This window comes from Rhinolophus hipposideros (genome assembly GCF_964194185.1).
Source record: "Rhinolophus hipposideros genome assembly, chromosome: 4".
NCBI lineage: Eukaryota > Metazoa > Chordata > Mammalia > Chiroptera > Rhinolophidae > Rhinolophus > Rhinolophus hipposideros.
In genome coordinates, this window is record NC_138050.1 from 31,039,960 (window position 1) to 31,064,787 (window position 24,828).

General features: G+C 40.1%; 1 protein-coding gene across 2 annotated transcripts in view; it reads left to right on the forward strand.

Moving 5' to 3' along the window:
• Positions 1 to 3,005: 3,005 nt before the first annotated feature.
• Positions 3,006 to 24,828, forward strand: part of CYP4V2 (cytochrome P450 family 4 subfamily V member 2) — an 84,121-nt gene continuing 62,298 nt past the window's right edge. For both annotated transcript variants that reach the window (XR_013993191.1, XM_081045888.1), the window contains exon 1: positions 3,006 to 4,050. Coding sequence is in view for 1 of the 2 variants with exons in the window: in XM_081045888.1 (XP_080902014.1) it covers positions 3,398 to 4,050 (653 nt within the window). In the remaining variant the exon portion in view is untranslated. The remainder of the gene's footprint in view (positions 4,051 to 24,828) is intronic.

The window sequence follows — 24,828 nt, forward strand, 5'->3', positions numbered from 1 at the left end:
TTGTCGTTTGCAATTATAGGTCATTTTCAAAGGACCTTCAAACAAAAGCATTAATCATTCATTCATTGTGCCTGAGTCAGGAGACTGGCTGGCCAGAATGTTACATTCACTGCCTTAAACAACAATGACACTTCCTCCCCGATCCTTTGTAGGATTCCCATCATTCTCCTTTTAAATTTGAGACAATTATGATTATCATTTTAATTTGTAGCCAGCTTTTTAGAGCAAATACACCCACTGAAGACTTTCATAAAGGTAAGTACCAGCAAGATACTATAATCATGAAGTACCCTAGTACTTAATTAATACCCCAATAGTGTATTAGTTTCCTAGGGCTGCCATAACAAAGTGCCATGCACTGGATGGTTTAAAAGAACAGATAATAATTCTGGCAACTAGAATTCTGATATCAGATGCTGGCAGAACCACGCTCTGAGTCTCCCTTGCCTCCTCCTAGCTTCTAGTGGGGGCCATGAGGCCTTGATGTTCCTGTCTTGCAGCTGTTATCACTCCATTCTCTGCCTCTGTCATCACTTCATGTTCTGCATGTATTTTCATTTCCTTACTCTGGGCAGGCCACTATGATACATCTTCTGGGGCTCATATTATAAGAATGGTAAGCTACTGGTAATTAACAGAGAAGCCTGGTAATTAACAGAGAAGCCTGCGAGTTTGTGTTTAAATTTCTCTCTTAAGAGTATGGCAGTTGTATGGGATGAGAGCCCTTGCTAATGACCTTGTCTTAACTTGATTACATGTACAAAGACCCTATTTCCAAATAAGGTCACATTCCCAAAAACTGGGGGTTAGAACCTCAACATATTTGTTGAGAGACACAATACCACCCATAACATATGGGATATATGCAAACACACCTTAGAAATAGAATGTTTTCAAGGTCAGGATCTGGAAGATTTTGCAGATTTTCTGTAGCCTTATTAACAGTCTCCATATGCTTAAAGAAAAGCATGTGCACAGAAGAGAAGTGATTGGTAATGAAAGAATAGAAATATCTAAAGTTAGAGAGCAAGACAGGTGAATAATCCACTGTTCAGGCAGGGTTGCTCTTCCAAGAAGGAGGATAATTGGCTCTTATTGTGAATGTCTCCTATCTATGAATCATATGACATACTCCCTGTGCTCACCTAACAATACTTTCAACTTAATTTGGTTTTAACAGGAATTCCTCTCATAGGGAAAGAGTAGAGGACAACATTGCAGTTGCATGTTTATTAGTTAACACGTTTGAGTTGGGGATTTATGCATCTGTATTTTATGAGTTAGGTAGTGGGGCTCTATCCTGAAAGGCTGCTCAGCTGTGAGGGCCCAAAATCAATCAGAGGATTAGCTGCTTAAACACTGCAAGTGCATATTCTAGAAATGAGTCTACTTGTATTGAGAGTGGATTGATACTAATATATTAAGGATTTAATTGTTCTATGAATCAGAAGCAAGGGGAATAAACAAAAAATATTTAGGAAACAGCTTTGCAATCCTGAATGAGTGCTGTATGAAAATAGCCCAATATTCTGATGTACCTTACACACAACTAAGGCTGCCTGATGAGTTGTTAAGAAAGAGGAACAATGGGAATATAACAAATATGGATGGTTCTGGTGTCTTTGACACAGCTTCCCTGATCTGACCCTCTAGTTTCCATTGCTGCTCTCAGATGTGTTTGTTACTTATTCCCTCTTTCCTTCAGTTTGATTCTTCACTGTGTGCTGGTGCTTTCCATGCTCTTCCCTCTTCCAATATTCAAGGCTCTTTATAATCAGACCCTATTGGCTATGTCTTGTACCTCCCTTAAGCACACACATGTTCTTTCCCCAAGTTCATGCTGACTGCAATGGCTGCCACCAATTGTACTTGTTTTGTGATCAGCACATGTTTGTTCATGGTACTTGGATTTAGAAAGGAGATCCTGACAAGATGTGGATATCATAAGTAGAAGATGTGTTAGCTATCTACAAGAAGATGCAAAACTTGGCGTTACCATGGAAATTTACTGTGGCTCAGAATCCAGTTTAGTAACTTACAAAAGACTATATATATATACATATACATATGTATATATATATATGTATATGTATATATATAGTGAATGTTATATAATGTGTATAATGTAGATCATGAATGTCCATTAATTTGTTCTCTACTAGACTTATTTTTCTCCTTTCCCTGCCCCAAATCTCTTGCACATTAATGAATAAACCCTGTCCAAATTTTATTTTTAAATTTTGCTCAGAACTGACCCTGGATTCCTACAGATCATCACACTCATACACTCTACCTTTCACATATATTTCTTTAGACTTAGCAAAAGTGCAATTTATTCCACTTAACAAGAAACTCTACTTTTCATATCTGCCTTTGAGTTTGTATCAAATCAGTCTGATTATAGTTTGAGTTGTCAAAACATTTTAGTTATTAAATCTCTGGTTTAAACACACACACATTGTATGTGGATTTTACTAGTTTAGCTGTCAGAGCCCCCTCTTATTTCCTAGTTCTTGGGCGAGGCACCCCACTGTTGTTCCCTTATGTCATCTTTAGTGACATACTTTGAACATGAGGGGAGAGGAGCACTGCTGTTTCAAGTCCACTCACCTAAATTTCACGTTTTTTTACCAACCTTCCGTCACATCAGAGAGCTGGCTGTCTCCCTGGGCCTTGGCCCATTTGATCTTGTCAGACTAAATATGTTTCAGATCTTTTTGAAGCCTGTTTATCTTTCCCAGGGCTCTGTTCCAATGCCTTGCCCTCAGCCCGGAGCTTGGTGAATCTGGTGAAGTTCTAAGGATGATGGAGAAATTAGAGAGTGTTCCTTTAAGTCATGAATCAAGGTGGGGAGCTAGGGTATCTATTAGGGACACAGCCCCAGGCTGCTGTCCGGGGCCCAATTAGCAGCGAGCTAAGCAGGGTTTTTGTTTAGCTTAGCAACCGCCCGCGCGCTTTCCCGGGGGCCCATCTGGGTATCTCCGCGGGCGGAGGCCCAAATCCCCACCCTCAGGCAGCGGCGGCCCTGGCAGCTGCAGCGCGTCGCCTCTGTGGGTTCCTCGACCCTTGGCTCTCGAGGGCCTCGCAGCATCAGGGCAGAGAAGGGACTACTCCCCGCAGAGGGTGGCTGTCGCCAGCAACCTCAGCGGGTCACCTGGTGTCCGGAAGGTGGATCCCAAGTGCTGCGGGGCTGAGCGCCGGGAGACGTTCCTCGGCGTGGGGAGTGCGGCAGAGGCCCCCGGAGCTCAGCGGCTTGCGGGTATCCGGAAACCCCATCCCCGCCCCGGGCCGCCTTGTCCGAATTCCTGCGGGCGGCGGTGGATGGAGCTCCCAAGACCTGCTCCCCATGTCCTTGAGGTTCAGGCAACATCGGGGATAGAATCTCCAAGACTGGGACATGAAGGTCTCTGTATTGGACCTTGGGACTCTCTTTGCCAAAATCTTCAAGACCTCGACGGCGCCTCCGGCCGTCCCCTCGCCGATCGCCTCCTCCAGCCACCCAAGGGGCGCTGCCACCGCAGAGCCGGTGGGCACAGAGCCTAGCACTGCCTCCACGCTGACCCTCCCAGCCATGCCTCCTGAGTCCTCCTCCGCGTCTCGGGGGGCACCCGTCCTGCTCCATCCTTTGCTCACTACCTCCTACCCCAGGGTCTCTGTCGCGAACCGCGCAGCGGAAGCAATAGGGACCCCCTTCTCTCTGCCCAGCAGCCCGAGAGCAGCCAAAGTCCAGCCCCTGGCTCAGGCCTTGTCCCTGGCCTCCTCCAGCCGTGACTGCAGCGCTGCAGGCTCCCCAGGCCACCTGGTGACCGAGACAAGGCCGCTCCCCGGCCCTGGGGGGATCTGGGCCCCGCTCCCGTCGATTGGAGGCACCTCAGGCAGCAGCAGCAGTTTAGCCTCGAGCCCACGGAACCCCTGCCAGCCTGACCCGGGAGAGCGAGAACCCAGCGCTTGGATGCCCCCTGGGCCTGGCCCCAAGACCCTGTTCTTCACCCTGCCGGACATCGGTGAGGAGTGGGCGTCGGACAGCGACTCGGAGGATGGCGGAGAGGCGTGAGTAGCGGCAGGATCCCGGCCTGCGGTCTTTCCTTGGGACCCCTACCCCTCCGCTGGCCACATTCACCTTGCCAGGAACCCTTCAGTAAATAGCTCTATTTGCAATGACTTCCACTAATTACCCTGGGCACCCTCCTTGCAGGTTTCCTGGGTCCTTATGTTCTTTTCAAACACAGTGTGACAGGCTTTTGCTCAACTTTCTCGTAGATAATCCTCCGCTGTTGACCAGCACAGAGGCAGGGCTGGAAGGAAAGGAGGACAGAATTTTGTTTCTCTTCTAGCTGAAACATTGACACTTAGATTATTTGATAGTCTGATTTTCTCAACTACTTTGAAAGGAGTCTTCAGGTCCCTTTCTCTGATGCAGAATATGGCAGATGTGCAGGGTATCCATACACTGCAGCTGCGATTTTAAGAAATGGTGCCTTCCAACTTTTCAAAGATCAGCTCCAATTCTTATCCCAAGTGAGACGGGTTTTCTTTGTGAGACATGTAATTAATTTACGCATGTATAACATCATCTGACACTGATGACATTTCTAATGCTAAGAAGAGGTCTGATGTATACCCTTAGAGTTCCTGAGTTCTTGCATACTCCAGAAAGTTGACAACTATGTCACAGAGCAGTAATGAAACATTCTTCTTATAGAATGTGTATTTTGGAATTAAGGTGCATTTTATTTTTTAATGAGCAGAATATACGACTATTCTTAAGTGGGTACAAACATGTTCAGCCTTCATAATCCTAGGAAGGAATAGTGAAATGGTTAAAGACAAACCAGAAGGGCCCATTCCTGAATGGAGATTTCTGCATTACAATCTAGTAAAGGAAGAATAGTCAGGCCTGCTAATAGAGAAGCTCCCCACCACCCTAATTAACTAGAGAACTTTTGCATCAAGACTAATTCTAACCCATTCACAATCCAAATAATTACTTTTTTTTTTTTACAAAACTGCATGACATTCATCTCAGTACTAAAATAAGCAGTTAAATAAGTTATTTCTTTTCATTTAAAACATTGCATTATAAAATACATTAATAAACTGACTTTTTTTCTTCCTTAAGGAACATCAATTGCATTTGGATAAGTGGCTATAATATGTATGCCTAAAGAATTAGACCTTTGTAATTGGCTACTGGTCCTTAACATTTATGCAATTAATGTTTTATGAGCAAACAGATCTACACGTTGACCTTAAACTCTAGTATTAGTGCTTTTGACAAACAGGCCCTGAAAGAACTGGCTTTGGTTCCATTGTTGAGCATTTTTGTCTATGTTTGTATTGTCTAAAAATTTTTAATAGATACTATTTGATTCACACTTTGTTTGGCATTATTTACAGAAGTCACCATTTTGCATTAGCAAATATATCTGATTTTACTGAAAATGCAGACATTGAATTTTAGATAATTGCTACAAGAAATAATATGCACAGATATGTGCATTCAAGGATCTTTCTGGTAATGAGTTTGTGCCCTCTGTAGGACATCAGATAGCCCTCTGAGTACACCAGTTTTCTTTTTTACATGCAGAAATAGTCATATTCAATTCCTTTCATACCTCATACATTTTTTAATCATAAAGTTTACAAAGGGACTAGGGGAAAGGAAGAAAATATTAAGGTGATTTTCCCTAAAATACTACAGACGTTTTGTACCTTGAAGTATATTTTTTCCCTCTTGGATTTTTGGGGTGGTTATTTATAACATTGAATAAACAAACGTCGTTCAACAATGGATTTAAATTATACAACTACCACTTCACTTGCCAGTTTGCAGAGAGCGGCTACTAATCAACCTGATTGATTAATATTAAAATAGTGTATTTAGTTTTCTAAAGCCCAGGGACATGGATACCTGGAGTCGGTTAAAACAGGAGTAGGAGCATGACACTTCCAACTTTGTTCTCCTTTCTCAAGATTGCTTTCGCTGTTTATGGTCTTTTGTGATTCCATATAAATGTTAGGATTATGGATGGACCTAGAGAGTATTATGCTAAGTGAGATAATTCAGACGAAGAAAGACAAATATTGTATGGTTCCACTTACATGTGGAATCTAAAAGAAAAAACAAAACAAACAAAGCAAAACAAAGACTCATAGAAACAGAAAACAAAGGAGTGGTTACCAGAGGGGGTGGGCGTGGGGGGTGGGTGAAAATGGTGAAGGGGAATATAATCAATAATATTGAGAAAAGTTTGCATGGTGACAGATGATATTGGAATTAGTAGGGTGATCACTTTGTAAGGTATAAAAAGTCGAATCACTATATTGTACACCTGACACTAACATAACTAATATAATATTGTATAATAACTATACTTGGATAAAAGAAAAGTGGGACTAGGAAGAGAAAAACAGTAGGGAAAGAGGATGTGGGTGCATGTAAACAAGTGTAAACAAATCCTTGAGAAACGTTAATCTAATTTTAAGAAACATCACCCTCAGTTACAAAGGAAAACTCTCATTCACAGTTTATTCATTTCTGAAGAAAACCCATGCATTTTACATTTGACCTAGTTAATGTATTTGGCCTTTGTTGAAACTGAAAATAGTGAAATTAATTTGGTGGGGGAATTACATTGAGATGTAATGAGTTTGATCTCTGATCAATGAACTAGATAAATGAATGGTTCATGGAAAAGTGTGGGCTCTTTCATTCCATACTGGCTGCGCATCTGAACCAGAGGTCCAGGATACTGAGTTCTCTTTTTTACCTCCCTCTCTTGCAAAAACAAACAAAGCAAATGTAATCAGCACTTTCTTCACCTTCACCTCCCTGTGCATTTCATTTGTACTTTGTACCTCATTTACACTGCTTTTCAGCCTCGCCCATCCCTCTTCACTACCTCCGTGTGCACTTCTGGTTTGAACTATAATATTATCATCTTGTAAAAGGTCTTATTCTCTTTTTGTTCTGGAAATATAAGAATTTAAAACAGTAGATAAGGTAGGTAGGTAAGAATTTAGAAATTGTAAATAATATATAAATGCTGGTAGACTATCAACGTCATGTGGTCCGGAAGTGTTCATATCTTTTGTGAGTTATTGCTGTTATCATGTAATTATTGCTACTTGGAGTGTGAGAACCATTGTTAAAGTTATAGTAGTGTGGAAATATCGCAGTAACTGCCTGCAGGGCTTGTTGACTTGGCTGGCAATAAAGTGAAGGCAGAGACTTGTCTCTTAATTCATCTGGTACTGAGGCAGCCTAGAGTTGGAGAGATGCCTATGGACCCAGGAATTAGATGGATTGGATTCCACTCTCAGACTATTTGCTAGCTTGTAATTCTGGGCAGGTTATTCAGTTTTCCAAACTATAGATTTTTTACCTTGATAATATGGAGACGATAATAATACTTCCTTTATTTGTATGTTCCAAAAATTAATTGAAATAATATTTTAAGTGCCTAACACATGCAGAAGTGCTTATAAAATGTTATCTGTAATTACTATCTACTTCTTGGCACAAAAATGAAATTTGAAAACATGTTTCATTAAAGGATATGCTCCAGGTGAAGAGTGACAAAAAAATTCATTTATGTTTATCATGTGACTGTAATAAATGGCACCTTTTAGTTCAATTATTTGGGAGAGAAAATTTTAGTTCAATTATTTGGGAGAGCAAATTATATAGAATACACTCTAATCTTTCATCACTTCCCTACACAACTTACAGTAGATAATGGTTTCCTTAATTAGCATTACCACTGATTGCTGTATAATACGTACAAGAAATTTTTACCAAGTTGGGATCGAACTTTTAATTTTTAATTTTTAGAGACAATGCAGAATCATCAGTATCACAAATCGTACATGACCCCCCCTTTGTGTAGCTCTTGTCCATTTCTACCTGGTAAATCCTGTGACTTATATAAACATTCTTTCGGGACCATAAACGCTGTCTGTCCTGTGATACTTAAGGCAACACATAAACACATGCCCACAAAGACATTTAATAAAATTTATTAAAAGAATAAGTGAAAATATTTTCTTCCATATATTATCCACTTTGTGCGTTTCTAATCTCATAAAAATCTAGGGGCAATTTAAATCGCTTTCTTTAAGAATAATTATTATCATGGGCTTTTTTGTTTTGTCGTCTTGGAGTTCTCCTAAGTTAATAATGCTTTCTGCTGGGACTTTGCATTTCCATAGGGATGAATGATGAGCTCAGTAGACAATTGTCATGTGACTGTTACTTTCTATTACAGTCATATGACTATTACTTGCATTAAAAATAGTAATAAATTTGACTTGGTCGCCATATCTAGTATTTTCTTAAACCCAGGAAAGAAAACAATTTTGTTCTTCCCATCTTTTGCAATAGTTTTTTAAACTTTAAGTTGTCTTCTTGGTTATTATACTTAACATCACAAATAATACATTTGAGGTAATAGTTATATGTTCTACTGTGTATGTAAAGACCACATTTTGAATTTTTTCTAATGTAATGGTTAACATGTATAATATTTGATATGTGCCTAGTTCATAACAACAATCATATGATATGGGATTTGAATCTTTTATACCTCTAAAATTGTAATAGTTAATTTGATTAGTATAGGTTTTAGAGCACAAGTTTTTTTTTTTTTTAATTAATTAATTTATTTATTAGTTTCAGGTGTACAAAACAAGGTAATACTTAGACGTTCATCATTTATATCCCTCATACTGTGAACCCCCCTCCCCCCATCCACTATCCCTCCGACCTCACACTGAACCATCACATTATATATATAAAATTATAGTTGGCATTCATTAATGTTTAGCTTCTGATGTACAATGCCATGATCAGGTATCCACAGTATCCCTGAGGTGGTCTCCCAAATAGGACGCATGTCCATCGGATACCCAACAAAATCTTTACAACATTATAGAATACCTTCCCCAAATTAATTTTCAAAAGAAAAACCCTGAGGCCATCTTGTGGTTACCAGCTGCTTCCAAATCCCTTCACCTTTCCCCTTATCCCCAACCCCCTCCCACACACCCATCTAACCACTCTCGGTTTTTTCTCCGCGTCCCCAAAACTGACTCTGATTAGTTCATTCACATAGTCTTTTCTTTAGATTCCATATATAAGTGAGATCATATGGTACTTGTCTTTCTCTTTCTGACTTATTTCACTTAACATAATGTTCTCTAGATCCATCCATGTTGCTGCAAATGATAAGATTTCTTTCTTCTTTATGGCTGCGTAATACTCCATTGTATAAATGTACCACAGCTTCTTAATCCAGTCATCTACCGATGGGCATTTTGGTTGTTTCCATATCTTGGCTATTGTGTAAAGTGCTGCAATAAACATAGGAGTGCATACAGATTTTTGCATTGGAGTTTTGGATTTCTCCGGGTAGATGCCTAGGAGTGGAATTACTGGATCATAGGGTAGTTCCATTTTCAGATTCCTGAGATACCTCCATACTGTTTTCCATAGTGGCTGCACTAATCTGCAGTCCCACCAACAGTGCACTAGCGTTCCCTTTTCTCCACATCCGCGCCAGCATTTGTTGTTTGTTGATTTATTGATAATAGCCATTTTGACTGGAGTGAGGTGGTATCTCATTGTGGTTTTTATTTGCATTTCTCTGATGGTTAGTGAGGTTGAGCATTTCTTCATATGTCTTCTTGCCTTCTGTATGTCCTTCTTAGAGAAATGTCTCCCCAAGTCCTCTGCCCATTTTTTAATTGGGTTGTTTGTTTTTTTGGAGTTGAGTTGAGTAAGTTTTTTATAGATTTGTGATATTAATCCCTTATCAGATATATCATTGGCAAATATCTTTTCCCATAGAGTAGGATCCCTTTTTGTTTTATTGATGGTTTCCTTTGCTGTGAAAAAACTTTTTAGTTTGATGTAATCCCACATGTTTATTTTTTCTCTTACTTCGCTCGCGCGAGGGGATATATCAGTGAAAATCTTACTCCGGGTAATGTCCATGAAGTTTCTTCCTATATTTTCTTCTAGATATTTTATGGTTTCAGATCTTACATTTAAGTCTTTAAGCCATTTTGAATTTGTTTTTGTATATGGTGTAAGGAGGTGGTCCAGCTTCATTTTCTTGCATGTGTCCGTCCAGGTTTCCCAACACCACTTATTGAACAGACTATCTTTACCCCATCGTACATTCTTGCTTCCATTGTCGTAGATTAGATGGGCATATAGGCATGGATTTATGTCTGGACTCTCTATTCTGTTCCATTGATCTATGCATCTATTTTTATGCCAGTACCATGTTGTTTTGATTACTGTAGCCTTGTAGTATAGTTTGAAATCAGGTATCGTTATACCTCCTACTTTGTTCTTATTTCTCAAGATTGCTGAGGCTATCCGGGGTCTTTTATGGTCCCATATAAATTTTAGGATTATATGTTCTATTTCTGTGAAAAACGTCGTTGGTAGTTTGATAGGAATTGCGTTGAATATGTATATTGCCTTAGGCAGTATGGACATTTTAATTATATTAATTCTTCCTATCCATGAACATGGAATGTGTTTCCATCTATTTATGTCTTCTTTCATTTCTTTCTTCAGTGTTGTATAATTTTCTGAGTACAGATCCTTTACATCTTTGGTTAGATTTATTCCCAGATATTTTATAGTCTTTGGAGCAATTGTAAATGGAATTGTTTTTTTAATTTCTCCTTCTGCTATTTTATCATTGGTATATACAAATGCAACTGATTTCCGAATATTAATTTTATATCCTGCTACTTTACTAAATTCATCTATCAGTTCTAATAGTTTCTTGGTGGAGTCTTTAGGGTTCTCTATATATAGTATCGTATCATCTGCATATAATGATAATTTTACTTCCTCCTTACCAATTTGGATGCCTTTTATTTCTTTCTCTTGTCTGATTGCTGTGGCTAGAACTTCCAGCACTATGTTGAATAGAAGTGGAGAAAGTGGGCAACCTTGTCTTGTTCCTGATCTTAGGGGGAATGGTTTTAGCTTTTCCCCATTGAGTATGATGTTAGCTGTGGGTTTGTCATATATGGCCTTTATTATGTTAAGATATGATCCCTCTATTCCCACTTTCTTAAGGGTTTTTATCATAAAAGGTTGCTGTATTTTATCAAATGCTTTTTCTGCATCTATTGATATGATCATGTGATTTTTATTTTTCATTTTGTTAATGTGGTGTATCACATTAATTGATTTGCGGATGTTGAACCACCCCTGCATACCAGGGATGAATCCCACTTGATCATGGTGTATGATCTTTTTAATGTATTGCTGAATTCTGTTGGCTAATATTTTGTTGAGAATTTTTGCATCTATGTTCATTAGAGATATCGGCCTGTAGTTTTCTTTTTTTGTGGTGTCTTTGTCTGCTTTTGGGATCAGGGTGATAGTGGCTTCGTAAAAAGTGTTTGGGAGTCTTCCTTCCTTCTGGATTTTTTGGAAGAGCTTGAGGAGAATAGGTGATAATTCTTTTTTGAACGTTTTGAAAAATTCACCTGTAAAGCCATCTGGTCCAGGGCTTTTGTTTGTTGGGAGATTATTGATTACTGATTCAATTTCCCTGGTGGTAATCAGACTGTTCAGGCTTTCTGTTTCTTCTTGAGTTAGCTTTGGAAGGTTGTGCGCCTCTAGAAAATTGTCCATTTCTTCAAGGTTGTCAAATTTGTTGGCATATAGTTGCTCATAGTAATTTCTTACAATTTTTTGTATTTCTGTGGTGTCTGTTGTCACTTCTCCTCTTTCATTTCTGATTTTATTAATTTGGGTCCTCTCCTTTTTTTAATGAGTCTGGCTAAAGGTTTGTCAATTTTGTTTATCTTCTCTAAGAACCAACTCTTGGATTCATTGATCTTTTGTATTGTTTTTCTGGTTTCTATTTCATTTATTTCTGCTCTGATCCTTATTATCTCCTTCCTTGTGCTCCCTTTGGGTTTATTTTGCTGTTCTTTTTCCAGATCCCTTAAGTGTGAAGATAAACTGTCAATTAGTGATGTTTCTTGTTTCTTTAGGTAGGCCTGCAGTGCTATGAACTTCCCTCTTAGGACTGCTTTCGCAGCATCCCATAGATTTTGGGTCGTCGTGTTCTCATTCTCATTTGTCTCAAGATATCTTTTGATTTCTTCTTTGATCTGCTGCTTGACCCATTCATTATTTAGCAACATGTTATTCAGCCTCCATGAATTGGTGTATCTTCCTGGTTTTTTTCCCCTGTAGTTCATTTCTAATTTCATAGCACTGTGGTCAGAGAAGACAATTGGTATGATTTCAATTTTCTTAAATTTATCGAGGCTTGTCTTGTGTCCTAACATATGATCTATTTTAGAAAATGTTCCATGAGCACTTGAGAAGAACGTGTATTCTGCAGCATTGGGGTGAAATGCTCTGAAAATATCAATTAAGTCCAACTGCTCCAAAGTATCATTTAAGGCTGTTGTTTCCATATTGATTTTCTGTCTGGAGGACCTGTCCCTTGTTGTCAGAGGTGTGTTGAAGTCCCCTACTATGATAGTGTTGCTGTTGATCTCTGTCTTTATGTCCATCAGTACCTGTTTTATATATTTAGGTGCTCCTATGTTAGGTGCATAGATGTTTACTAGGGTTATGTCCTCTTGTCGGATTGATCCCTTTATTATTATATAGTGCCCATCTTTGTCTTTTAATATTTTTTTCATTTTAAAGTCTATTTTGTCAGATATAAGTATTGCAACTCCAGCTTTTTTTTTGCTTCCATTTGCATGAAATATGTTACTCCAACCCTTCACTTTCAGCCTGTGTGTGTCTTTTGATCTGAAATGAGTCTCTTGTATACAGCATATACAAGGGTCTTGTTTCCTTATCCACTCAGCCACCCTATGTCTCTTGATTGGAGCGTTTAATCCATTTACATTTAAAGTGATTATTGATAGGTACATAGTTATTGCCATTTTTAGATTTGTAGTAAATTGTTTTCATCTTTCTTCTATTTACAGAAGTCCTTTTAGTATTTCTTGCAATGCTGGCTTGGTTGTCATAAATTCTTTCAGTTTGTTCTTTTCTGGGAAGCTCTTTATCTCTCCATCAACTTTAAATGATAGCCTTGCTGGATAAAGCAATCTAGGTTGTAGGCCTTTGTGTTCCATCACTTTGAGTATCTCCTGCCACTCCCTCCTTGCCTTCAATGTTCCTGTAGAAAAGTCATTTGATAGTCTTATGGGAGTTCCCTTGTATGTAACCTTCTGCCTTTCTCTTGCTGCTTTCAAGATTCTCTCTTTGTCTTTAAGCTTTGCCATTTTAACTATAATGTGTCTTGGTGTGGGCCTGTTTGGGTTTATCCTGGTTGGAACTCTCTGCACTTCCTGGGCTTGTATGTTGGTTTCCTTCATCAGGTTAGGGAAGTTTTCTGACATTATTACCTCAAATATGTTCTCAATCCCTTGCTTCTTCTCTTCGCCTTCTGGTATTCCTATGATGCGCATGTTGTTGCGCTTGATGTTATCCCAGAGGTCTCTTAACCCATCTTCATTGTTTTTTATTCTTTTTTCTTTCTGTTGTTCAGTTTGAGTGATCTCTGCTAACTTGTCTTCTAAGTCGCTGATTCGATCCTCTGCTTCATCTAACCTGCTGGTCATTCCTTCAAGTGAGTTCTTAATTTCGGTAATTGTGTTTTTTAGTTCTAGCTGGTTGTTCGTTAAGATTTCTACATCCTTTTTTAGCTCTAACTGGTTGTTCTTTATGATTTCTATATCCTTCTTTATGTCTTCTCTAAGCTCCTTAAACATTCTTATCACCAGTGTTCTGAACTCTGTCTCTGACATGTTGGTTACCTCTGCTTCATTTGGTTCCAGTTGTGGAGGTTTCTTCTGTTCTTTTATTTGGGACATGTTTCTTTGTCTCCCCATTCTGACTGACTCTCTGTGTTTGCTTTGATGTATTAGGAAGATCCCCTAGAGCTCTTAGTTCTTGCTGGGTTATCTTATGTAGTATGTGTCTTTTATATTTGACTTGGACTACTTCGTTCTTCTCTGCATGTGCTCCACAGGAGGCTCGTGTGTTTAGTATATCGTCCTGTTCAAGAAGAACTTTGATTGCTTTTTGCTTGTGAGTAGGTGGGCTTAACTCCTAGGCCGTCTAGTTGTGAAACTTGGCTCTGCTCACCACAGGGTGTTCTGCTGGGTGAGGGTTGGCCACTTAAATGAGGTTTGGCCTCTATGGGCTCTTGTGCCTTCAGAGAATTCCCTCCGGGTGTGTGACTTGTAGGTCAAACTCGGTAGTACTCTGGTTTGGTCCAGAGTTGGCTTCTGGAAAATGTTGAATCTTGTGCCTCTTAAGCTGGGCCCTGGTAGGGCAGTTTCAGCACAAATCAAGTTACCAAGTACAACAACAACAACAACAAAGAAAACAAATCAAGTACATTCACAAATAAAATACAACCGACAATCCCCCCTCAACATAGGCAAAGATATCAAAGCAATAATGACAGAACAAAGCAAATCACTACAAGCAAAAAAAAAAAAAAAAAAAAGGAAGTACCAAGCAAAGCAAAACAGAAAGCAGAACCAGTCTTGGCTTAAGCCCACCAGGTAATCTCCAGGTTGTCCTCTGCTGTGCCAAAGAGTTCCCTGCCTATTGCGCAGGCAGCGCTGGTCACCTGGTGCCCAGAGTGAATTTGGGAGTGTAGATTTAAATGCGAGGGGCTGAGGGGTCTGGATGACAGTTTTCAGAGAGACCATGCAGTTTCTGTCCTTTCCTGCACAAATGCACGCTGAGAGTAGCTCCACCAGCCCTGTGGTCAGTATTCCTGAGTCTTAGGGCCCTCCTTCCATGGGTGACTTGTAGGTCAAACCCGGTAGTACTCTGGTTTGGTCCAGAGTTGGCTTCTGGATATGTTGAATCTTGTGCCTCTTAATCTGGGCCCTGGTAGGGCAGTTTCAGCACAAATAAAGTTACCAAGTACAACAACAACAACAACAACAACAAGGAAAACAAATCAAGTACATTCGCATGTAAAATACAACCGACAATCCCCACTCAACATAGGCAAAGATATCAAAGAAATAAAGACAGAACAAAGCAAATCACAACAAGCAAGGAAAAGAAAAAAAAAAGAAGAGAAAGAAAGAAAAAAAAGAAAAAGAAAAGAAAGGAAAAAAGAGAAGAACAAAGCAAAACAACACAAAACAAAACAAAAACAAAAGCAAAAAAACAAAAAAGCAAAACAAAACAAACAAACAAACAAACAAAAAAAAAAAATCACCAAGCAAAGCAAAACAGAAAGCAGCACCAGTCTTGGCTTAAGCCCACCAGGTAATCTCCGGGTTGTCCTCCGCTGTGCCAAAGAGTTCCCTGCCTAGTGCACAGGCAGCGCTAGTCACCTGGTGCCCAGAGTGAATTTGGGAGTGTAGATTTAAATGCGAGGGGCTGAGGGATCTGGATGACAGTTTTCAGAGAGACCATGCAGTTTCTGTTCTTTCCTGCACAAATGCACACTGAGAGTAGCTCCACCAGCCCTGTGCCCAGTACTCCTGAGTCTTAGGGCCCTCCTTCCGTGGGTGACTTGTAGGTCAAACCCGGTAGTACTCTGGTTTGGTCCAGAGTTGGCTTCTGGATATGTTGAATCTTGTGCCTCTTAAGCTGGGCCCTGGTAGGGCAGTTTCAGCACAAATAAAGTTAGCAAGTACAACAACAACAACAACAACAAAGAAAACAAATCAAGTACATTCACAAATAAAATACAACCGACAATCCCCACTCTACATAGGCAAAGATATCAAAGAAATAAAGACAGAACAAAGCAAATCACAACAAGCAGAAAAAAGAAAAAAAAAAGAAGAGAAAGAAAGAAAAAAAAATAAAATAAAATAAAAAAATAAAAAATAAAAAATAAAAATAAAAAAATAAATAAAAATAAAGACCACCAAGCAAAGCAAAACAGAAAGCAGCACCAGTCTTGGCTTAAGCCCACCAGGTGATCTCCAGGTTGTCCTCCGCTGTGCCAAAGAGTTCCCTGCCTAGTGCGCAGGCATCGCTAGTCACCTGGTGCCCAGAGTGAATTTGGGAGTGTAGATTTAAATGCGAGGGGCTGAGGGGTCTGGATGACAGTTTTCAGAGAGACCATGCAGTTTCTGTCCTTTCCTGCACAAATGCACGCTGAGAGTAGCTCCAACAGCCCTGTGCCCAGTACTCCTGAGTCTTAGGGCCCTCCTTCCAAGGATGAGTGGGAGGGGGCGGGCGGGAGATCTCTAAGCTGCTGAAAGCCGGGAGTAAGCGACTGCCGCTTACTGCTGAACTCAGGGATTGCTTCCGCGGTTGCCCTTGCCCCGCCGCAGGCCAGCCAGAAAGGGTGGGGCCTGGGGATGGAGGGGTCTCCTCCCTCCCAGGCCAGCCACTCACACTCCTCCCGCAGGCCTGAAAAGGTGGTGGCTGGGGGTGTGGGAGTCTCCTCTCTCCTCGTCCAGCGAAAATCCCCTCCTCCCAGCCTCTTCCGATGGTCAGAGCCGGCTGCCAATCTTCCCAGCGCCTGAGCGCAGACGCCCCTCTGTAATCTGACACTGTTTCTCAGTTAGGGGTAGTTTGAGTCTCTGGAAGGGCGGGGGGAGGATTCGAAAAGCGTGGTGAGGGGCCCAGGTGTGGCGTCTCAGTTCTTTGTCTGCCCTAGGGCCCACGAGCTGCCCGCCCCGGCGGGAGCGATCAACTGTGGGACGCAGGGAAAGAGCTCACCTCCTGGACCCTACGCTCTCCGCCACACCCTGGGCTCCCGTGGGACTCTAGAGCCCCGGGTGCTGCCCTCCACTTTTTCTGTGAGCACGCTCCTCCCCCCCGCTCGCCCACCTAGTGCACCTCAAAGCAAACCTTCCACGAGCCTCCGTCCGACCTGGGAGCCGCGCAGCAACGCTGCACGGCCTGTGCTCCGCTTCCAGGAGTCTGCGTTCAGTAGTCCCGGCGCCGCCGGCCTCGGCTCCGCGTGGGTGGGGGTGGGGGGGCGCGCTTCCACTTCGCTGTCCCGCCTCCTCCCCTGCTTGTAATCCGCGCACGCCTTCAGGCAAATTCCTCCACGAGTCTCCCCGCTGTTCTGCGTGTTCTATATCTCCCTGTGTCTTTAGAGCTGCAGTTTACCGCCAGCCGCCGCCGCCGGCTTGATTCCACCGCGCGACCGCGCGTTTCCTCTCCGCTCCCTTCTTTCTTCCCCTGCTCGCCCAATTTGCGCAGCTTCAAGTAATCCTTACACGAGTCTCTTAGGAGTCTCTTAGCTGTTCTGCGTGATGAGCGAAGAGTTGTTTGATGGGTTATATGTCCCGTTTGTAATAAAATCCGGAGGAGAACTCAGAAAATGTGCCCCGCTGCCGCCATTCCTATGACCTTAGAGCACAAGTTTGAAGCAGATTGACTTTGACTCGAATCCCACTCTAATAAGTTTCTGAGAATACTAAGAATAAAATTCCAATTAAGTATTCATCTTGAGTACCACAATCAGCATCTAAAGTACAAAGTATAGCTTACTGCTGTGATCTGCAGGAAAGGTAAATATATTATTTTTAAAACACTAATTGTCAACCTGTATTTATACAATATCTATTCCATCTAAAACCCAGATGGAGCTAGACTTTTTGAGTAATCAGAAGAAGAATTGGAAATGGATCTTATCATCAAAGAGCAGGGAAAATAAGATGAATAAGTCAGGAGAGATTTCAGACAAGTTGCCATGAACACATAGTTAAGAGAAAAGAAGATGTCCATGGATTGTGGGGGGGAAAAGGCGGTCGGGGATTTGAGTCCTAAAGAATGTGTCAAATTGGAGCAAATAGAAACTTGGGGTTTGGGAAGACATTCTAGGAGACTAAAACTGTGTGCACGAAAGCATGGAGGTGCAACACTACCTGTCATATAAAGGGTTCAGTTAGTTAGGAGCATAGTGTTTGAAAAGGCATTAAGAAAAAACTGGAGAGAGACTTGAATACCAGACCCTGTTTAGTACACACTGGATAGACCACTAAATGTTTTTAGGCACAGAAGTGGCATGAACAGGACTGAGCTTCAGAAGGATTAAACTAATGCATAAGAGAATATAACCACAGAAAGATGGTAAGGAGGCTCAAGCAATAAGCCCCAGGAGAGGTACAGGGGTTTATGAATGAAATTGATAAAAACAAAGATATTGGGATGATACATGTCACCGAGCTTGGCCACGCATTGGTGAGGGTGAAGACCACACTCTACCACAGTGGTAAAAACTGAAACTCTGTTATCTGGGATTTTCCCCCATCTTTATTTTAGGCTTTGGCATCATTTTGGGACCAGGACATTCAGAGGTGGGGAAGGAGCTCACTTGTTCTTGGTAACCTCTGTCTTTGCTGAATGAGAAATATCCATAATCTCATTTTATCCTTCTTCTTTATAACCCAGGTCTCATGCATCTATCCATAAAGGCCCTTCAAGTTAGGGGTCTCTCTCCTTTGCTTCTTTGGTACCCATAGGAGGCCCTGGGGTCAGCCTGCTGCTTTCATACCAACCTCCATCACAGGACTTCCAGGAGGATGCCAATCCATATGACCCAGGCTTTCTTTCCCTCTGGGATCCTATCACTTTATCCAGGCTCTACTGAAGGATCAGGGCACAGATCCCTTCTGATTCCTTACCCGACAAACCTATTTCAGGTCAGCCTTCACCTTGTACTCCAGCTCACCAGAGGTGTGACATCCTTTAAGAACTCTGATGTTGAGTGCCTGATTCAGTGCCCCACCTTGGGAATGAGAAAAGATGTGCCTTCCTATGGAGGCTCATTACTGTGCCACAGTACAAATCAAGTGAAGGGCTGGCTAGATTTCAGCCTCCAATAGACCTCCCGCCTGGGTGCCCTCTGTATGCCACAGTGTCCCTGATGGACTATTTTGGTTTGTAGTGGCCCTTGAATCACACAGCCCCATCCCCTAACCTCCCTGAGATTTCCTTTCTCAGAGACACAAAATCTGAGTCCACAGCATTTCCCGATTCAAGGGAATCCTCTTCCCTTCTAAAGTTTGGGAAGAACCTCCCTGCTATATCTATTTCCTCCTAAATCTTTTTCTTTGATAAAAACCCATACCAATCTTTTAAGTTTAGGCTTTAAAAAACAAAACAAAAACAAACAAAAAAACGTAAACATCAAGGGGGAAAAATCCTCCTGCATTCTGTTTTCTGAAGCAAGAAGCAAAAAAAGCCTTGGATTACTTAGTGTGAGAAGGGACAAAGGAAAATGAAAACACTAGAGACAAAATATCAGTTAACATTTAAAAGTAATCTACCACACATCTTTCACATACAGAGAACACTCTTTTTTTTCCTTTTACCAGTGCAGTGTGGTATTTGTTTCATTGAACAACAGGCAAATTGTACATCTTTGGGTGAATAATTTTATCCATAGGCAACAATCTTGCTTTGTAGTAAAAGTCATCAGGACCATTTTATGGTCCTAAGAATACTAGGTATTATTTGGACATATATTAAATATGACGTGATTTGTTAAATGCTATGTGCTATTCATTAGATAAATGAATTAATACTATTCATTAAACATGTATAGAAAAATTTCAAAAGTTGCCCCTTTATTCTTGAGAGAAATGGTCAATGAAGACACCATATGTAAGAAAGCACAGAAATTAAATAAAGCCTTTGAAATTTCCAATTGTGAACCTTGAAAAGAAGTTGAAGTTGTTTTCAATAACAAGCAAAACAGTCAAATAAGACTTTCCCTACTGTTTTTTAATAAACCGATTATTAAGCCTAAACTGAACTAAATAAAATGTTCTCCTCTACATATATACACATATATTCTGCTGAGGATCATTTTCATCTTAAATTTATTATAATACCAGTAACGAAGATGAAGACACGCCTCACCTTGGAAGCCCACAATTTACCTTAGGCTTTGAAACTAATAATTATACTCATATTTAAGAGAATGTCACTAGAGACATAGAAGGTTAAAACAGGTATTTATTGAAAAATGCAACATTTAAATTCAAATTCCTAACATCAAATATTGAAGTATTAGAAACCATTCATGTATATGCAAGACTTACTAAATCTAGTTGAAATAAGAGTCTACATTGAATAAGATGAGCCCTTCTCCCTAAAACAACAGTAATTTCACTGCCAAATTAATTCATAAAAAATAAATCCAAGGAAAGTTTATTTTTAGCGTATGAAGTATATTTTAAACATACAGATAGACGATATATTCTGAAGGAAAGGTCTACTTCAGTCAGACTTTTGTTTTACTTACATTGTTGTAGTCGTGTTTCACTGATTAACATGAGCATTGCTCAAATATATATTATTCTACAAAGCTGAGGTTCTTAGTATTTGAAATGAGAGCTGGTATTGCCATGTCTACTAGGTACCAAATGCTGCATGCATGTTCTTAAAGACATTACCATGAATCTCCAAAGCAAACATACATAGTAGGAATCTTATTTTCATTCTACAGATGAAGAATTTGAGGCTCAGAAAGGAGAAGAAATTGTCTAATTCCACATAGCTAATATGTGAACAGTATCACATTTAAATCCAAGTAGTCAATGTATATTATCCACACATATGTGTAACCAAGCATTTTTAACAAGTTATTTAAGATAATAATGAGGATTAAAATCTACTTCTAAGGTCATCATCGGTCGTATTTTTCCTGGAACAACCTGATTCCAAGAAATTATACTCTTTCCAATAAAAATAAATTTGAAAAATAAAAATCATTTAAATAAGTAGTCTAAAAGTATCTTCCTCCGAATAATATTCCTGTTACTACTGATAAGGAAACCAAAGTTAAAGCTTAGTTTTGTCCATTTTGAAGTACAGGTAACCAATAGCATTTAATATAAAAAGCATGAATTCTTTAAAATAAAGCATTAGTTTTACTCTTTCTGGTTCATTATATATGTATACATGTGTTTTTTATAAATTATTTTGTGTATATTTAATAGCAAATCAAATATTTTATCCATATGAATAAGGCAGTAATGAGCAAGCATGTCTTACTAGAAAAAAAAATGGAGCAGAAGGAATTAGATATGATCCTTGGAAGGGGAAAGGATATACCTGCACATTAGCATTTCCTTAATTAGATGGTTCACTTAAGGGTTTAGAAGAAACCTTATAATTAAATATTGACAACTATAACCCTTGCCAGACACTTATATTCATGTTTATCTAATGAATATATTTCTTTCACATAACATTTAACATTTTGAATCTTTCTTGCTTGTTGATTTCCAACATAAATGATATAATTTTGATGATCTAAAAAAATCTAATAATGAAATATTTGTCTTAAAGATTCATTAAAGTGATTTTTTATAATAATTATTGACTTCAATTCCTTACAATGAAATTTCTTTTAATAAGGCATATCACAAAAATTTACACTGAAAAAAATCATAGGACTCTATTCAAGATGTAAAAGGAATATTGATGACAATTACTGAATTCCAATGTATGCAAAAATATATCGTGTCTGTACTAACAGGCTGCCTCATACCAATTGATTTGGGCTAAACAAATGAACCTGTGTTGTCATTCTGTATCCAGCAGTTGTCTTTTTGTCCTTATTCTCTCTTCTAACTTCATTGAAGTTCTACTTCTAATCCTTTTGTCATTGTCTTGACCTTGTGGTAGAGTTTAACCCTGGACTTGATGAATAAGTTTGACTCTTGGTTTAACCCTCAAAGCTCCTGAGAATCTCTCTTATAATGTAATCTACTGCATATGCTGGCATCTATCTAAGACCAATACTTATCCCTGTGGGAACTGAGGTTTAAGGAATCATCGATAACTTTGGCTACTGTTTTGGCTGTAGGTAATAAAGTCTTCCATTTCTTACCCAGCATGCTTGTGTCTTTTCTAAGCATCCATAAAACTGTGGCAAGCTAATGGGTTATCTTGTGAACAGAGTCAAATCCCAGATTCTTCACAGTCTTTGACTGTCAACGTTATGATTTCAAAGAATTATGTAATAGCAAATATGTAAGTGACAATCACTTTCTTTTCTTTTGTTATGAAACCACCTTAGTTTGCAAAGCAGTGACAGCTGAAATTGCTTAACGTGAGTTCTACTGTTAAAATTAACAGTCTGAACTAGACAGCTAAAATTATATGGAATGTAGGAGAAGGGGACACATGCTTACGTAGAAGGTGAAGAACTTGGTAGTGGGTTGTGGGGACAGAGCCCCAGAGAGCAGTTTCCAGGCTCACGTGGAGCGGTGCTGGCTCAGGTAGTAGATGGCCATCAGCTGTGGCTAGTTGACTGTCAGCTGTAACCAGTGAGCCATTGACCACTAATATAACTGCCGTGGCTATGCTAGCAGAAAATGGGGGCTAGCAAGCAGTTGGTGGCTGAGCCCGTAAGCGGAGCAGTGAGGGTTGGGGACAGTGTGGATCGAGCCTCCAGTGAGACTATAGTGGCATGACTCCCCTACCTATGGTTCTGTGGGTGTTCCTTTTTGGCCTAGCCATATCCTGCGTTCTTATGTGGGGAGCGGGAGCAGAGACCCCACAGGCCGTCCCGCATGACATGGGTGGTCACTTTGTTTCCTGGATCATCCACTCTCCAAAGAGGGGTAGCTTTGGTCAGAAAAGGATAGAATTCTGCTAAGATCCCAAGATACATCTAAATAATGATTTTATGAGTAAGAAATTCAACCAACCTGTACTCCTTCAGGATGGAGACAGGGGGTGGGTTGGCTTTCAACATTTTACTATTTCTGTAGAACTTAGCATAGTGATGGGTTCACAGTCATAAGGGTTGATGATTGAACTGCCATGATCTTTTTGGGTAGCATCTCAGAAACTTTTTATTTTCTCTCAGTACATTTTCCTCTAAATAATAATGGTAGTTCTTGACTCACTGTTTTATGATATGTGCTAGCCAGCCACCATCTTGAGGCAGCTCTTTCTCACTGAATAAGCCCAGTGCTTATTATTAGGATGTCTGCCACACCCACATCCCCTTTGGAGAAACCCTCTACCATAACCCTTACTGGGGGAAGCAGCCCTAAGCAGTTCCTCAAACAGAACGATGATGCTACTTTTAGCTCATGAGAGGAAGCGTGAAAGTCTGAGGAAGACAGTCAATCTGTGAGCTGGCCAGCAATCAGTGAAGTCATTTAGCGGAAGCTGTACCCAAAGAGGGATGTAAATGTAGCGGAATATGATTCTCGTGAGAATTAACATGGGAGCGAGAGTTAGTAGGCACCCCTCTCATAGGGTCGTTGTCAGGTTTAAATGAGGTTATTCACATAAGGCACTCAGCAGAGTGCTCGGCTGAAATATGAGGTCTTAATAAATGTTAGGTAATTATTATGAATATTATTGTTATTAACTGGAGCTGAAGAATACTCTGAGAGAAGGTAGAGAACAGATGTCATGAGATACATGGGACTATGAATAATCGAAAGCTCTCAGAAGCAGAGGCCAAAAAGAAATATTAGGTAAAGGATGAAATATTGAAGCAGCAACATAAAGGAGCTGAATCACATTAGTAATCATGATGCCTTCACCATGTAAACTCATACTGCCAAGAGGGCAAGAGGCTGGTCTGTTCTCTAGCTGCCCAGGAGGTTGAATAACCTTCATGTTCTCAAAATTCTCATCCCCAAAAGCTTGGTGTTGCCATCGTGGTTCCTTCCTTAAATTCCTGTTTGGGTGGTGTCATGTGGAGTCTCAGCTCCCGCTCGCCGCACAAGAACGTATGAGATGGTGAGGCCAAAAAGGAACACCCACGAAGCCATAGATGGGGAGTCATACCACTATATTCTCCCTGGCGGCTGGGTTGGAGACACAGGAAGCAGGAGCCACACGATCCGCAATCTGCGGTCCGATTCTCTGCCAACCAACCAACACCTTAGTGCACAAGACTTTCATCCTTCTTATAATGAAGAAAATATGTTTTTGTCTTTATTATAGACAAAAATTGAGCTGTGCTGAATGGCAATGGGTCTATTGTGTTCTAGACTTTATGGTTTTTGTGAACTCAAGGTCAATGTTAACATCAGTTTAGGATAAGAATGTTTATCGTTGTTATTTAATGTACTTCAGCTGCTCCTTTGGTTAAAACTGAGACTTTGAGTTGAGTCCGTGTGTGTGTGTGTGTGTGTGTGTGTGTGTGTGTGTGCGTGTGTGTGGTCCAAATACACTTCTAATCCAAATACTTGCTCCTGTTGGAAACTTCTGTTTTTGCCTCAAACTGACTGTGATGAAACCATGTTTTCAACAAAAAGCCTCAGTGAATTATTCTTACATTAAAAGCATTAGGGAAAAAAATGTTTTACTCAAGGTTTTCTTAGGAGATGAACGCTGATTTATATCACACATTTTGCAATATTTCACTACAAAAATTCCCTTAGTTCTACTTCCAGCAATGGCAGAGTAGCGACTTTTGGACCAACTATCATCTGAGTGTAACTAGAAAGGCTGGACAATAAATTTTAAAAAACAAACAAACAAACACCTAAGAGTTAGGGTGAAATGTAAATAGACCAGTTTCACAGAGACTGAACCCCAGATTTAAATCTTCTTAATTATTGATTGAATCAGGGTGATTTGGGATGGCTAGAGTCCCAAGCCCAGTTTGCTGTAAGAGGCAAATTTAATCCCCTCTAAATTTAAGCTGTAAACAACAACTTTATATTGTTTATCAAAGACACAGCTTCAATATAAGAATACAGAAATGTTGAATATAAATGTGTGGATAAAGTGCACATACAAATTCTAATGAAAGGAAAGCTGGTGCAGCTTTTATAATATAAAACATACTGGTAGTAGACTTTAAAATATAAAATGACACCAAATTATAATAGTGA